The sequence below is a fragment of the Manis javanica genome, chromosome 3 (genome assembly GCF_040802235.1).
Source record: "Manis javanica isolate MJ-LG chromosome 3, MJ_LKY, whole genome shotgun sequence".
NCBI classification, from domain to species: domain Eukaryota; kingdom Metazoa; phylum Chordata; class Mammalia; order Pholidota; family Manidae; genus Manis; species Manis javanica.
In genome coordinates, this window is record NC_133158.1 from 204,231,979 (window position 1) to 204,249,269 (window position 17,291).

Below are 17,291 nucleotides of genomic sequence, written 5' to 3' on the forward strand. Positions count from 1 at the left end.
TGTAAATCAATACCCATTAAATGGTTTTTAATCCATTGTTTTGATTTTTGTAATTCCCTCCATATTGTGCTTTCTGCTAAAATCATAAAGTATTAACTTAATCTTTGAGACTTTGTTCTCTTTATTCAATATTACAAACTATTTATTCTACACATATGATAGTTGCAATTCTTTTTTATTTTTTTACTTTACATATCCTTTTCTATGTACTAAGTACTATTCTACTTTCATATTTTATTGTTTGGATAATCAATGTGAAAAGACCTTTTGATTTTGCTATAATGCAAACGGATGTATATACATTGTGGTCAGAACATTTAAAAAGAGCTCTACGCTCTTAACAAATTTTTAAGTCTACAATATTGTATTGTTAATTATAGGCATGATGTACATGGGATCTCTACAACCTGTTCATCTTGCATAACTTGGATATTATCTTCTTTTTTTTAATAAAAGTCAAATTTTATGCAAAGGGAATAAAATAAAATTTCTTCATGACTGACTATGCCTTTATATTTATTTATCTCATTTGATAAATTTGACATTACAATTGCAATTTTAAGGTACCTTGCATGTTGATATATACCTAATATGATTCCTACTGAGGTGATTTTATTATATTATATCATTATAGTACAGTATTGTTGACTGTATTCATTATACGATGCATTAGATCTCTGTGGCTTATTTGCTACTCTTAGAAGTTTGTTCCCTTAAGCGCAATCAATCTTATGCCCCCCATTCCCCATCCCCAGGTGACCATCATTTCACTCTGTTTTGTTGACAGGTTTGACACTTTTATAGATTCATATAAGTGATATCACACGGTACTCATTTAGCATAATGTGCTCAAGGTCCATTCACGTTGTTGTAAATGGCAGGATACCTTAGTTTCTCATGGTTGAGTAATTGTGTATATGTACTGTATCTTTTTATCCATTTATCCATTGATGGGTATGCGGGTTGTTTCCAGAGCTTGGCCATTGTGAGTAATGCTACAGTAAATACGATTGTGTATGTAGCTCATCAAAATCCTGTTTTCGTTTCAAAGAGCTGCTTCTCTTGCATCAGATACTGTCAATCAGATACTCAGAACCTTCATTTGCAGCAGCTTTTTCAGAAAGGTAGATGCAGGGCAAACTCCCAGTCTGCTCTGCTCTATAAACGCAAAGGCAAACAACACAAATCTAAAAAGAGCTGCTCGAATCCAGCCCTCCATGTTAAACAGAACACTTCTGCTGAGGTGGCCGAAGTGTGGAGAAAATGAGGAATTCATTTTGATCCACTGTAATAATTCTTCAATTTCTCCTAATTCTATACTTTTGGTCACGATACGGCTGGTGCTGTGACATCAGAATCTCTGGCTGCTGGGCATCCTCAGCGGACTTCCATGTTGTGGGAGCAGGTGAGGTGTGGAAAACTGGGGGCACCTCTGGCCCGGTTCCTGCAAATAGTGGAAAAATGATTAGGATTATTCCAGAGAAACGAAATGAGAATAAAATGGGTTAAAAAAAAAAAAGACTCAGAAAAATCAAACTGAACGTTAACTATTCATAAGGTTGATTAAAAGTAACACTAAAAAGAAGGTGATGGAAGGCTTGACTACTAACGTTCTAATGACTCACTATATAAAGATAAGGTGATCTGACTACCCCCCCAACTAACCCTCCAGGATGTGATAGGAATTGACAGATTTGCTCAATTTACCCTAGCCTTAATGAATTTTTAAAAATATGTTATTATACAGAAAGGAATTTATAATCCGTCCAGTCAATGCCAATTAAAAATATGTGGAACAGAGGGGATGAATATGTCTCTGGGTGACAGGAGCCACTTGGCTCAACTGCCCAGCCAGGGACTCAATGCTGTTTATGCTGGTACGGGTGAGATGGCCTGAGGGTGGGAAAGAAACTTGGCTGCTAGACACTGGCGGCCATAGGATGTCACACTAAAGCCTGAAAATGAAGAGTCCACAGACAGTATAATTAAACTGGGGAGATATGATGAGCAACTGTAAACATACAGGTAAAATCAAGCATGGCTTAAACAAGCAAATTAATTACCAGAAGTTCTGTATGGTTGTGTCATCCTGCCAGAATGTATTATTGGAGTGGATATGATGTTTGGAATGAGGACTCTTATCTTCCCCAAATTATTGGGTAAAGGTTGTCCTGCAAATCTGCTCTTCATTCTCTATTAATGAAGCATGTTGGATGGGAACTTTAAAGTTATCTAAGTCCACTCTAGTGGCTAATTTAAAACAATTAGAATAGACTGAGGTGGATAACTGAGGTGCATAAGGAAATGTTGATTTTATGAAAAGTACTTTCAGATGCAGACACATTAGTACCCACAGATTCCTTGGTTAATGGACTATGAGAAAAACTGATGAATCCTGAAGATTTACTGTAGATTATACAAAACTTAATAAATAATAACCCCCATGGTACAAGGTGTGCACAATGTGATATTAAATATTCAAACTGGGCAACAAGGGAGACTATAATTTTGTGATCAGTTTGGCTAATGATTTCTTCTCCACTCCTGCTCATGAAGAAATTCAATCTGCATTAATGTGAGATGATTGGAAAACACATTCTACTGTGCTTTCCACAAAGATGTTTAAATCATTCCGTTATTGCCGCACCTGATGAGATAAACAGATGTATATTTCTGTACATTTGATGCATGGAATTTACTCTTCTTAGACTGGAAGTTTGTACTCATTGACCAGTCCCATTTCCCCAAATGCCCTGCCCTGGTAATTATTATTCCACTCTCTGTTTCTGTGAGTTTGAACCATTTTAGATTACACATATAAGTGATATCATCCATTATTTGTTTTTCTCTGACTTTTTTCGCTTAGCATAATGCCCTCAAGGTCCATCCATGTTGTCACAAGTGGCAGGATTTCCTTCTTTCTCATGGTTGAATAATATTTTATTTATTATTGTATATATGACATCTTCTTTATCCATTTATCCAATGACACTTAGTTTGTCTCTGTATCTTTACTGTTGTAAATAATGCTACAATGAACACAGGGGTGCATATATTTTTTCAAAGTATTGTTTTCTTTGGGTAAATATCCAGAAGGGGAATTCCTGGGTCATATGGTATTTCTATTTTTAATCTTTGGAGGAACCTCCACGCTGTTTTCCATAGTGGCTGCACGGATTTACATTCCCACTAACAATGTATGAGTTCTCATTTCACCACATCTTCACCAATACTTGTTATCTCTTGTCTTTTTTATATTAGCCATTCTAACAGATGTGAGGTGATATCTCAGTGTGGTTTTAATCTGCATTTCCCTAATAATTACTGATGTTGAGCATCGTTTCATGTACATGTTGGCCATCTGTACATCTTCTTTGGAAAAATGTCTGTTCAGTTCCTTTGCCCATTTTTTTAATTGGTTTGTGTTTTGCTATTGACTTGTGTGAGTTATATATCTTGGATATTAGAGATAAACTGACACTTGATTCAGTTAGAAATGACAGTTATTTACTATAGTTAGAAATGACAGTTATTACTAAGATAAAAATGAATTCCAAGTGCTTGTTAGTCATATGACCCCAGACGATGGCTGATTAACCCAACTTAAGTACAGGGATTAGCAAAGAATAGTGAATATCCAGATATTTCTCAGATAGGGATGACCAGGGCATTCCTCAGACAACCAAATATATGTTATTGTTTCTGCCAACTCCAAAATCAAAGCAAGTGAAAATTGATTAGGTTGTTTGGTTCCTATACAAATCATATACAACACCTGAGAAACTCACTGACATATATTTATGAAATTACCAAGACAAAAAAACTGAATTTGATCAAGGCGTTTGGGGGAACAGCAACTTCAAAGAACCATAGCACACAGTCAAACCCACAACCCTACTATCCTCTGCTCACTTTAGCTCAAGTGAATTCTCAAGGGTCCCTTAAAAGCTGACTGCAGCATTTGGAAAAAGCCCGTCCCTGCCACCCAGTGGTAACTCACGGTATTTTTGGACTGAAAAGTAACCTTAAGCTACTTCAAGAACACCATTTGAAAATAACTCAGCTAGCTATTGTTATTGCGGGCATTAACTGAAATTATTTCTATTACGAAGGACATACATTTATTTTGAGACTTGAGATACCCATCAGGGTGGGTTCTAAGATATCGTCATCCTACATAGAAGGGAAAGGAAAGAAGAATTCCCTCTTTAAATGAAAACTACATTCAAAAACAGGCAAGAAGGGAACCATCAGAGGTACTTATCACACAGGACAGGACGCTGCCCTCTCTCTGTGCCCTACATCTCCCTGTGCAGTTATGTAAGGATGCAACAATGAGCCCTTCTCTATGACATGTTAGCAAAGGGTACCAAACAAATAGACAGTCCTCAAAGATGAAAGACCAGCTCAACCTGCATCCAACCCAGAAAGTAACCTAGGAACTGCTGATGTGTTGATGGCATTACATTAACTAAAGACATAAAAGATTCATCTTCTCAGTGCACAGAACTGAGCAGTGTTCCTTGTGGCATCAGAGAATCCAGATAATAACAAAAGGGACTTTTGCCAATTCTTAGGTAGTACCCAGTAGGGTTGCCATATTGTCCGGAAATGGGCCTGAGGCAACTAAAGAGGGGCGCTGTCTTGCAACATTTGTTATGGAATCAAAGGTGGGATCAAAAAGCAGCATTTCCAAAAACCCCCAAATGACTCCCAAAATAATCCTGGTAATGTATTACTGGTTAGTCAGGCTTGACTATGTAGCCAGAGAGACATAAAAGATCCCATCAGAAACTTTTGCAAACTCTCCCAAAGCAAGATGTACTGCACAAATGATAGTTTAATCTGGAAATGAATCACATCCCTGCAAATGAGAAGGACCTTAAAAGGCAGGCCCCTGTTGTTCGCCTGAACTCTCTTTCTCCCGCCGTGCAGTGTTCTTCGCTTTATAAAGCCTTACATGAGGATGCTCTGCAGAGTCTTGGGAGCCCCTTCAATTACCTGAGTCTCATTTTAAATCTACTCGATTCTCATCTATATTACGGGGCACTGTAATAATGCCTGCTTCATAGGGTTGTTTGAGAAATAAGTCAAATCATACAAATTGTTTAGAATAAAGCCGGCACACTGGATTCCTAAAAATATTACCTTTTATCCTTGAAATGATGGCGTCATTACCATAATTACTGTATATTCTCCTAAGGTAAAGGACCATACACACTTAGATACATATATTCTAGGATGTTTTTTAATTACTTCATAGTCACACATCATAAAGAAATTTCTTGTTTTACTAAAGACATGTTTCTTATTTTGATGGATAAGATTAGTATATGCATATGTTAAAAACATAGTATTTGTATATTACAGCATAAGTTTTATTTACTGATTTCAAATAAAGTTAAATCAAGTTTAGTCTCTACTTTGGCCGTATCTGTCCATAAGAACACATAAGAATCAGGTTAAACATATCAAGGATGAGTAAGAGGCGGCCTATGTTTTCATTTCGAAACAAAAGGTATTTAAAAAGGTAAGCATGATCCAGAAACGTTTGATATTGCCTTCTAGTGTACTTTGCTTCTAATATTAATCACAGATGAGATCAATTAAGCAGCACAAATATTTCTTCTCCTTTAATGATAATGATTCTCTGACTTCTAATCTTTGTGAAATATATGAAAATTATTATTCCAGGACAGTGAAATTTGTTTCAAATTAATACACATGACTAATATGCTAGAATCTAATTTTTAAAGTGATGAAAATAATTTTATAGTATGTTACTTTTTTCATTGACTTTTAATTAAATTTTTTCTATAAGGATTTGGAGATATTAGAAAAATAATTAAAAATGGGTTGTTTTTATTCATGATTTCTCTTGCCCCAAAATGGAAAGGGTCAGTGCAAATTTCCAATCCCAGTGAACCTTGAATGGACTTTATCAGAATATGTCCAAAGTGCAGAGATAAATAAAATTTTGACTTTGTTCAAAAAGATGGAATGGACGGCAAGGCAGAAACTTCCTCCCACAAACAGACCAAAGTAGCAACTAAAGCAAATGCAACTAACCCTGAAAATGACCTTCAGACTTCAGAAGAGACCGTCTCCACTTGATGAGGAGGGGAAGGAAACGCCGAGAAGGGCAAAGCGGCACAACCATGAACCAAGCCCTTTCCCGGTCCCAGCCCGCAAGCAGGAGGGACAGGAATGGACCGGGGAGGGGATAAGCACTAAGGAAGCCTGCGCACCTGGCCCTGGAGTCCTGCTCTGGGAACACGAGTCCACACTGCGCTGGGCTTGGGTGGTTCACGGGGCTTGGAGCGCTCTGGGAGGCTGGAGCCCCTGCTGCTTGGGGAGGACAGGCACGCCCCCTTGTTCCTGCTGAGACCCAACACAGACGCAGCAGTATGTAAGATGTACCAGCAGCTGGGGGTGCGCCAGAGGGGTAGGAATTAGAGCCTCAGCCCACCTGCGTGGGCACTCGTGAGAGCCGGCCCCGGAAGCTCCATCCTCCTCACTGCAAGTAGCCCCCAGGCACTTTCCCGCACACAACCCGCCCACCTGCCCAGCTTCCTTGGCCCAGCAATCATCAGACTTTGAAGCCTGGCAGGCAGAGGGAGACTTTTTCAGCTTTGCCAGCCCTCTCACAGTCCAACGGGGGGGCATCCAGGGGAGCCATGTCCAAATGCTCCTTCTTCCTTGATGGTGGCACTGTCCGGCACCAAGCTCCCTGCAGTGCCATCGCTGCTGGGCTGGCAGAGGGAAGGCCCACCAACACCAATCCCAGCAGAAGCACCACTGCACCACTCAAAAAGGCCTCTGCTGACAGAGATCAGCCACAGCCAGCAGACAGGCAGAAGGGCATCCCCACCCACAGCCCACCCAAAGCAACTGGGGCTCCACCTCAAAGGAGAGCCAGACACTGCTGAGTAAACAGTCTTGAGCTTCTGGGCATCACAGGACACCTCTCTACACCAGAAGGCATAGCAGATCTAATACAAAGTAAGAAACACAGAAAAACCCTGACAAAATGAGGAGGTAGAGGAATATGTTCCAAACAAAATAATGGGATAAGACACCAGAAAGAGGGATAAGTGAAATGGAGATCACCTAAGTTCTTGATAAAGATTTCAAAATAACAGTCACACACATGTTCACTGATCTGCAGAAAAGTATGGAAGATCTCAGAGAGGACCTCAACAAAGAGATAGAAGAGATGGGAAAGAGCCATTTAGAGCTAAAGAATACAGCAACTGAAATGAAAAATACAATGGAGGCAATGAATAATAGATCGCTGGAAACAGAGGAGAGACTCAATGAGAAGAAAATTGGAGAACAAGGAAACAATGAAGCTGAGAAACAGAGAGAAACAAGAATCTCTAGAATGAGAGTATGTGCAGAGAGCTGTGTGACAACTACAAATGAAACAATATTCACAAAGTAGGGGAACCAGGAGAACATAGAGTTAAAGGGGCAAAAAATCTCTTTGAAGAAACAATTGCTGAAAACTTCCATTAGTAAATGAATGGATAAAGAAGAGGTGGCACATACACACAATAGAATATTATTCAGCCATAAGAAGAAAACAAATCTTACCATTTGCAGCAACATGGATGAAGCTAGAGGGTATTATGCTCAGTGAAATAAGCCAGGCAGAGAAAGACAAGTACCAAATGATTTCACTTATTTGTGGAGTATAAAAACAAAGCAAAAACTGAAAGAACAAAACAACAGCAGACTCACAGACTCCAAGAAGGGACTAGCGCTTACTAAAGGGAAAAGGGTTGGGAAGGGTGGGTAGGAAGGGAGGTATAAGGGGATTAAGGTGTATCATGATTAGTGCACATAATATAGGGGGGACATGGGAAAGGAAGTATAGCACAGAGAAGACAAGTAGTGACTGTAGTATCTTACTATGCTGATGGACAGTGACTATAATGGGGTACGTGGGGGGGACTTGATAATAGGGGGTAATGTTGTAACCACTATGTTTCTCATGTGAAACCTGAGCATAAGATTGTGTATCAATGACACCTTAATAAAAAATAAAAATAAAAGAGTTCATATGTCTTAAAAGCAAAAAAACAAATGACCAGATTAATAAATGGGCAGAGGACCTGAACAGACATTTTTCTAAGGAAGAAACAGATTGTCAATAGGCTCATGAAAAGATGGTCCACATTGCTATTCATCAGGGAAATTTAAGTCAAAACAATGATGAGATATCACCTCACACCAATTAGAATGGCCACTATCCAAAAGACAATAAATAACAATAGTTGGTGGGGATGTGGAGACAAGGGAACTTTCCTATACTGTTGGTGGGAATATAAATTTGTTCAGTCCCTGTGGGAAGCTGTATGGAGGTTCCTTGAAAAACTAAAACTAGAAATCACATACAACCCAGTAATTCCACTTCTAGGCATTTACCTGAAGGAAACAAAATCACTGATTCAAAAAGAAATACACATATTTATGTTCATTGCCTATTATTTGCAATAGCCAAGATAGGGAATAGGGAAGCATCGAAAGTATCCATCAAGATGTGGAACATATATATAATGGAATATTATTCAGTCGTTAAAAAGAAAGAATCCTTCAATTTGGGACAACAGGGATGGACCTAGAGAGTATTATGCTAAGTGAAATACGCCAGGTGGAGAAAGACAAATACCATATGATTTCACTCATTTGTGGAATCTAAAAATACAACGCAACAAAATGAACAAAATAGTAGTGGACTCATAGACACTGAGAAGTGACTGGTGGTTACCATGGCGGGAGGTATGGAGTACCTGGGTGGGGAAGATGAGGGGGATAAAGAGGCACAAAAATTATCAATCATAATATAAGTTGGTCACAGGGAAAATAGTACGGCACGGAGAATTTAGCCAACGATCCTGCAACATCCCCATATATTGACAGATAGTACCCGCACTAGTTGGAGTGAGGTTTTAATAAGGTGGGTAGCTGTTGAACCACTGTGTTGTACACTTGAGCCAATATAAGATTGTATATCAACTATACTTCAATGAAAAAAAGTTACAGGCAAAAAAATAATTATTTCAATTCCAGTTTAGGTCTGCATTAGTCTTTATTCAAGAATTATTTTAAGCCTACTTTTTTCTCTTCTTCTCCTACCTGACCCCTATTTTTTCTCTATAACTATTTTTATATTAGTTGGCAGGAAGCTAGTCCAAGAAAGAAGCAAGAGTGGAGAGAATGCACATCACCAACAGAGGCAGAAGGAGTCTTCTCCTGTCCTCTTTCTCACCCCTAGGGCTACCCACTTACCTCTTTGGATCCTGTCACAGGATCCTCCAGCCTCAACAGAACCGTAGACCATGAGCATGGGGAATTATGGGAGTTCATTTATTTTAAGACATTAAATTCATTATACAAATAGCACTTTTGAGTTAATAAAACAATTTGCTAGCATCTCACACTGGTCAACCCTTATTTGAGTACCCTCATATCTTAAAGGCCATGTATGTAATCTTTAGATTTAGGTTTCCAGTGTATATAATCTTTAGAATTTGGGCAAGCTGTGGCAAATACATACCCAAAAGCCTGGTGGTCTAGCCTAGTGGAATCACCAGTGTTTGAAAAACAGGATTCCCAGTCCTGTATTCTCAGTTCTGACTTTCAGGGAGAGCAGCACCAGAAAGACTGTGTCTAGTTTTTGGGAACACGTTTAAGGCAGTTTAGTTCCAATTTACTAGTCATCAGACTGGCTTACTTTCCTTTCTGTCAAGGTTACAGAAGTACCCTTTGATATAGTTCCTTTTGAAACTGGAATTCCTTTTGCTCATTGAGAGAGCTAAATAGGATCTACAGTAACACAGCAAAAGCTGGCTAGAGTTTCACTTTTCCTGGTTTCTAAAGAGAGTTATTCCCCACCTGATTTTTAAGACCCTTACATGTTTCAAATGCTCATTGGTTCTTTGTACTTTTCTGTATGTGTGTGTGTGAATTTACAAATACTTCTATTGAATATTTTTTCTCCTGGATTTATAAGGGCTCCTTATATATTATGGATATTAACTATTATTTCTTATACATTCATTTTCTCTCTAAAAAATATAGACACAAACATACACACACACACATGCACATACATACATAATGACTTAAGGGATTGTAACTTCTTTGAAAGCAAGTATTGTCCTTCTGCATGTCTTTCATAGTACCAAGTATACTAATAAGTTAAGCAGATTCCATTAAGAACGAAATGCTGCACAAATCAGATATTTTTCTCCTAATAATAAATTATTACATTGAATCCTGCTTAGTGATTCTTATTCATATTTTAACCAGATTTATTTTGGGCAAAGTGGTCCCAGACTTTTGGCTACTAATCTGTTGATACCTATTATTGTAATTTTCTGTTATTTCAACCAAGAATTGTTTATCCTTAATATGTCTTCAAAAATCTTAGAACATTTTTGTATACCAAATGAACGCTGTATTGTTCGCTAAATGTCACATAGCAGTAAAATGATATAAACACTTTTATTTATTTTGGAATAATGTATGAATTTGTGGGGGTAGATAATTCCTAACAATATAGTGGACTCTGAATATATTTTATTAATATGTATCCTTAAAATGTAATAAAGTTAAATATTAAAGTAAAATATATAAGAAAATATTGAAAATGATGGTGAATATATGATTTTTCAAAAGGCTTTTATTATTGGATAATCAATTATGTCCTAAATACATTACTTTTTAACATAAGAACTGAAATATGAGAGTTAAAAATATTTAAAGAATGGTCTAGATGTACATAGAACCTAGCCACTTGAAATATGAAGCTAGGGGAACTTGAGTGCCTTAAAGAGTGTGAATGTTAAAAAAAATAAAGCAGAAAATAAATAATTAACTTTGTGGTTAGTTGGCTTACCTTTCCATAAGTCATCAGGTTTTTCAAAAGATTACACTTCTTTCATTGATTGGCTAATTTAGGTTTCTTAAATCAACACAGGACCAGGAGTTTTATTTATTTTGTGAAATAATTCTGCCTCACCTATGACTAATATCTCAGTATTAAGTAGTGTATCTTGAGACATGCTGTATCTAGAATTGACCCTACATTGAACAGGACACATATTTAAATTTTAACAGTGAACTTCAATTCTTTGTTGCTACTTAGTAAAACAAGTCTATGCAACTGATCATTTACTAAAAATCTTTTGCTATCCTCTGAAGTCAAGTAATATCGTCAAAATGTTTTGTGGAGACTATGTAAGTATAATATCTATTTCTGTAAAACTTTCAGAGTTTTGAGATTGAGTCTTATTTATAAAATTTCATTTGTGGTATTTGACATTTTCATCAGGAAATATTGTTGATGAAAATTTATTTCATTAAATTTTTAGTGAGCGCTCAATATAATGATTTAACAAGGTTACTATTATCAAATCTCAAATCCATGCTAATTTTGAAATAATGTATTATTTCATAGAGGAAATTTAGTTACCCCTTTCATAAGTAACTTGATTAAGAACTCTAAATGAAGTTAAAGTAAGATTTTTATCTTCATATTTGTCTTTAATTTTTGTATGACTGTTAATTTTAATTATGTCTGATCTCTATAGAAAAATAGTTTATTTTTTTAATAGTTCTTGAATTTATGTAATGTATAACTCAGTCATTTCATTTTTTTCTTTGAAATCACTTCAGTCCAATTACTCTAATAGCCTATAAACTTTTGAAGAGCCAGAATAGATACTGGGTTACCTAACTATGCATTGCTTGAAAAGATACCCATTTCACATTGTCTTGATAATTTTACATAATTGTGATGCGTGTTAATGATTTTTTTAAATCTATACTATAAAAAATACTTCCAGGAATCTTTATTTTTATTTCGATTTTTAAACTTTTTTATGCCAAAAAAAATCACAACATAATTATTTGGTTAAAGTTCAGCACAAAAAAAAACAGTATTTATTCATTTACAAAATTCCTAGAGAATATTATTTTCTTATCTTGTTTTTCAAATTAAATATTGAATAGGGATCTAAAATATGACTACCTTCTGTAACTGTTATCTTAAAAATCTTAATTTCATCTTCAGAATTCAGAATCTCATTTGCTTTGAAATTTATCGTTATTGCTTTAATTGTGTGGCAGTTACCTTTCACTACAGAGAAATAAAAGTTATTAGGTAATTCAGACCAATATGGTAAATGATATAACTTGTAAAAAGCTATTGTTCTCTCCCTTTCAATTCATTCAAGTACAATTATTTGGAAATAACATTATATTCTGTATGACATAGTTTTATATTAACAATTACATGTCAATTTATCAAAGAAACATTTTGAAAATATTTAAACTGTATTTCAGAGATTATTAAAAGTTACCATGGTGACAAGATTTTCAAGAAATGCAATGATTTGCTATGTTTCTGGAGCAGATAAAGAATATCAGATTAAATACTTGGATTTGAGCTTATCTAAAATTTCATTTAAGTATTTTCAGCTATGTCAAACATAAAACTTAGGTTGTATGTATTATCTCTGCAAGTTTTGATGATAAAATGGTTTTACATAATCAATGTCATATATTTAAAGCAATTACCTGGTGTCTTAAGCTAGACAGCCCAAACAGAGTTTGGCATTGAAAAGACCAATAGGTGAGGTCAAGCTCTTCTGTTCAATCTCCATATTGGGTCTGGTATCCTCAAGCAAAAGACAAGCGCTTCCTTAGGGAAGAAAGCAGAAGTTCTCATATTACGCTGCGCATAATTATTGATTTGGTTGTTTCCTAAAAATAGACACCTAGGCCCTCTACTCAGCAGTGCAGCTTCAATATATATGACTTTTGAACTTACATGTTGATAGAAATGCATGAATATTTTCAAAAGCCACCAAATTAATTCATTAGTGTTAGTAACAAGTACAAAAAATTTAAATACAAGCCAAACAGGAGACAAGAATCATAGAAAAAGTCGTTAAATTCCTGTAAGAAATAAGTGTATGTAATCCTTTAAATCACTTTGTAGAATTATGAAGTTAAATGACCCCTAATGATTAAAGCAGCTTGAGTGGGTTAGTTACATTAACAAGGTAAATTTACTTTTAATGCAATAAATGTATTTTATTTATGTGTTTGACTGTTAGACCATCTACTGAAAGCAAGATTTAATTAAATGATATGGCAAGCCTGAAATTGTTCTGATGTATTAATTAATCAGATATAAATCACCTTATAAGGAAGATGTTATTATAATGTCCCTCTGAGAATAGAGGAAACTGAACTGTAGAGTATTTAAAAACAACTTGTTTAAGCCATGGTCCAAACCAGGCATTGTTGTGCCATTGTATCCACTAAAATATACTGCCTGTTCAGTGTGTGTGCCTTGGTTGTTCTGTGAAATTAATGGCTGGTTTTGTCCTGTTTTGTCATTAACTGATCCTACTTTTTTGTATGGTAGCATTTTATTTCCTATAGATTCATTTAGTTGATTATACCCTCCCTTTTTGCCTATAAGTAAACTTAAATCCTATTTCTCTTCCTGTCCTTTTGACAAGTTTCCTATTTTTACCATATATATTGACTGACAGAAAAATGGTAATCACAGTATTACAAGCAATATAACATATTGATAGAATACTCCATACCTGAATTAACATTATATATTACACATAAAGAAAAAATTGTGATGATGACTTTGTTAGTCTGCATCAAGAGTTTTGTATATCTTGTCTAATTTAATACTCACAGCAAATCTTTTTATAAGAATACCATTTAACATTCAAAGGTCTTGAAATTCTTATAGGCACAAGATATTCTGCTCAGTGGTTTTGCATGTATTATTTTTAGTCTTCACAACCTTCAAGGAACGTATTACCATCCCTATTTTCCACATGAATATACCAAGGCTTAGAGAAGTTACTTTCCCCAGGGTAAAAAAAAACAGGAAATGGCATTATAGGATCCTGTCTAACTTCAAAACTATTTCTACCACAAAGAAAGAGGTAAAAATGCCTAAGGATGATTATACTTCATAATTATTAACTTTATGTTATAAAGCAAAGAGTAGATCCTTCAGGAACCCAATGAAGAGATATAAAATTAGTAGCAGAATCTTTACAAACGTGCTCTTTCATAAATTTGCACCCAGAATGGCTCAAGAGCACCAAAGTCAGACAACAGCAATTCAGCAATTTAGGCAATGTCTAGTGTAGGCAACAAGACATTCTGCATTTTAGCCCAATTAGGATGGAATGACCACATTGGTACTTAGCAGTGAGTACCATGTAATGAAGAAAGAGCACTCAGTGAATCAGAAATAAATTCAGGGCCCTCTATCCAGAAGTGATTGCTGGCAGAGAAGACCTCCCCAGGGAGCAGAGGCTGTCAATTAGGCAGGAATATTTTTAAAGGAGGCTTTTCCTACTGAAAGTATTTCTGTGAGAAAAACTTCCATCCAAGAAAGCTGACTTTGATTGTTTATCTGCAATATGACTTACTGAACAAATGTTAATAAAAGGTTATTCATATTTTTTATTGCTTTTTACTATCAGAAGACTACACTGTCTGAACTTTACGCACTTTGATTCAACAAAAGTTATGAATCATGCTGCCTATGGCTTCAACTTTTACAGCAGCCTCTGTTAAACAATAGGTATTGGATTGAAAAGAGTAAGGTAGTAACTCTTTCCTTGCAATGATATATAAGCATGTTGTTAAATTCTTTTAAATCTCCTTATAACAGCTACAGATTCTTTCAATGTAAGAGCTGGGCAACCATGCCTATAGAATAACAGAAACATACAGTCAGAACCAGCCTCCCCCAGATCCACGTGACTCATATTATAGAGTCTCCTGAGAATTAATTGGCAGGTAAAACACTAAAAAGACCAGGAGTATAAACACCCTCTCCCCAAAATGTGAGTGATTATCAACAGTTTTATTAAACAGCAGTGCCAGTGCTTGAACCCAACAGTAACCCAAAGCCCTGGACTGCAACAGCCCAACGTACCCCTAGAGATAAGGGGTCTATTATTACCAAGGTTAATTTTGTGCATATATATGTACATACATATGTGTGTATAATTCATAAATTTCCTAATAAATTTGACCAACATCAAAAATTTCATGAATGGAAAAATCATATAGTCTTTTAAACTCAGCTCAATCTTTATTTATAAATAGACTCAACCATGCTAAGGAATTCCATAAACCCACATCCCTCATCAGTTAATGCCAAATTCTCTTCTTTTTGTGGAGAAAGTCCTCAGAAGTGTATTGCATTCCTTATATGTAATTCCTCTCCTCCAATTCTCCCTAAACCCTCTCTCCCTGGGTTTTCACCCACCCGCTGCACCTGAGCTGCCCTGTGAAGGTGAGCAGCGGACCCCTGGTCTCACTCCTCATCTAAGTACATATATGAGTGTTCAAGAGCCTCCTTTGCCGGAAGTGTCCCAGCCCTAAATTCTTGAAACTTTTCTCATTCCTACTTACAGCATCTCCTTCAGCTATTATGTCCAATATAATGGTGTTAATTACAATGCACACACAAAGTCCTCCTTGAATTTATATCTCAACACAGCATCTGTATCTGAATCCCAGATGCATATAACCAGGTGTCTACTCAGTGAGTGAAAATTCCATCCTCTTATTAGCACAGAAAAAAATGTAAAAATTCAAGAATTGGAGTTATCCCTGGCCCCTATCGTTCTTTTACACCTCACAACTATGCATTAACAAATCTCTGGCTCTGTGTTCACAGTGTACTCACTGCCAGCCTTGACCCTCCTCCTACCACCTCAGTCAACCTACCACCATCATCTGCCAACTTTATGCAACAGCTTCCTACCTGGTCTCCCTGCTCCGACCTTTGCTCTCACTTCTAGGTACTGGGGATACAACAATGAATATGATTGCCAAAAACTGCCCTTTGGACACACACATCCATCCCATTGTATAAGAACAGTCCTCATTCTGGAATTAGACAAAGTCATGGAGTACGAAGATAAAACACTAAAGAAGAGCATCAAAAGGTTTTTGTTCCTTATTTTCAAGTTCTTATACCATCTACCACAATAGCAAGAACAATAATAAAGCTTAAATTTGTACAGACATTTCCATTTTCCAAAGTGCTTACAGTATCACAGGACCTGTGGAAGATAAGACACCTCTAAAGATATACTAGATTCTCTTAAATGCTAGAGGTTTCCAGGTAATTATAAAATTAGCTAGAAAGTTATTTTGATATAGTACTTCTATCAACATTAATACAATGCACTCATTTGAATAAGCATTAAGTTAAACCAGAACCCTCTTCAAATTTAAACATTAGGAATTGTAAAACAGAAGTAACAAAAAATATGGTTAACTGTTATTTTATTTTTTCTAAGTGATCAACCCATTTAACAAACAGCAAAGAAAATTACCAGAGATTATCACAAATCACTTTTAAAATCTGTACTTCTTGTCTTAAATCACAAGATTAAAATCTTAAGAAATTATGTTTAGCAATAAGAATCATAATTATTTTAATGAGTCATGTATTTCTGGGAGATTAGATGGAATTCAGAAAGCAGATAGAAAGACACCATTTGGAGGGTATGATTTACTGATTTTCATTTTGTAGTACCACCTCCCAGACCAACACCCAGACCTTTATCTACCATATTTCTTCTATCAGCAGAAACTCCTTGTAATCTGGAATAGCTCAGCCTGATTCACCAAAAAAGAATTATAGGAAATCTTATTTTTTTAAGTATGTCAAAATGTGTTCTGTCACTCTCCCTGCCTCGGCCTCTTTTGAATTGTCTCCAAGAGTTCATAAACTTTCTTAAATTGTGGACATCTTTTCCTCATCCAAGTAATGGAAAATACAGTTAAAGGTGCATTTTCTTTCTCAGCATCCCACCTTACATCAACATGTACTTATGAATATATGCTTTCTAAATTACACTCTTTATTTCCTTCAGACATTCTGGTAATTATACTAGAAGGAACCAGAAAAAAATGTTAACAGACTGTGACAATTATCATGTACAAAACATAAAAGTAATTACAGGCAATTTATACATAAGATAATGAGTTTCATGTACACCAATTATGGATAAAGTGGGAATCAACTTCACTCAGAGGCTACTTTGAATTGGCTTTTCATCTTTATTTTGTGATAATTTGTAATAAAGCAACATCTATTTTATCATTCAATCCTTTAATTGCAACATTTGTACTATTTTATTTTTAAATAAGCTAGAACTGAATGCACTGTAGAAATATATTTTCAAGTTATTTAAAAAAAGCATGTGAACCCC

General features: G+C 35.9%; 1 protein-coding gene and 1 long non-coding RNA gene across 3 annotated transcripts in view; one reads left to right on the forward strand and one right to left on the reverse strand.

The window, feature by feature from the left end:
* Positions 1-220: 220 nt before the first annotated feature.
* Positions 221-17,291, reverse strand: part of LOC108384742 (uncharacterized) — a 98,653-nt gene continuing 81,582 nt past the window's right edge. Inside the window, exons 5-6 of the long non-coding RNA XR_005063024.2 lie at positions 12,589-12,712; positions 221-1,444 (exon numbers count right to left, since the gene is read on the reverse strand). This is a non-coding gene — a long non-coding RNA (uncharacterized lncRNA). The remainder of the gene's footprint in view (positions 1,445-12,588; positions 12,713-17,291) is intronic.
* ANXA10 (annexin A10) overlaps positions 11,038-17,291 on the forward strand; it is an 81,966-nt gene continuing 75,712 nt past the window's right edge. The window contains exons 1-2 of one of the 2 annotated variants that reach the window (XM_037024737.2): positions 11,038-11,247; positions 15,870-16,016. Coding sequence is in view for 1 of the 2 variants with exons in the window: in XM_037024736.2 (XP_036880631.2) it covers positions 11,230-11,247 (18 nt within the window). In the remaining variant the exon portion in view is untranslated. The remainder of the gene's footprint in view (positions 11,248-15,869; positions 16,017-17,291) is intronic. The other variant, XM_037024736.2, reaches the window with a different exon arrangement.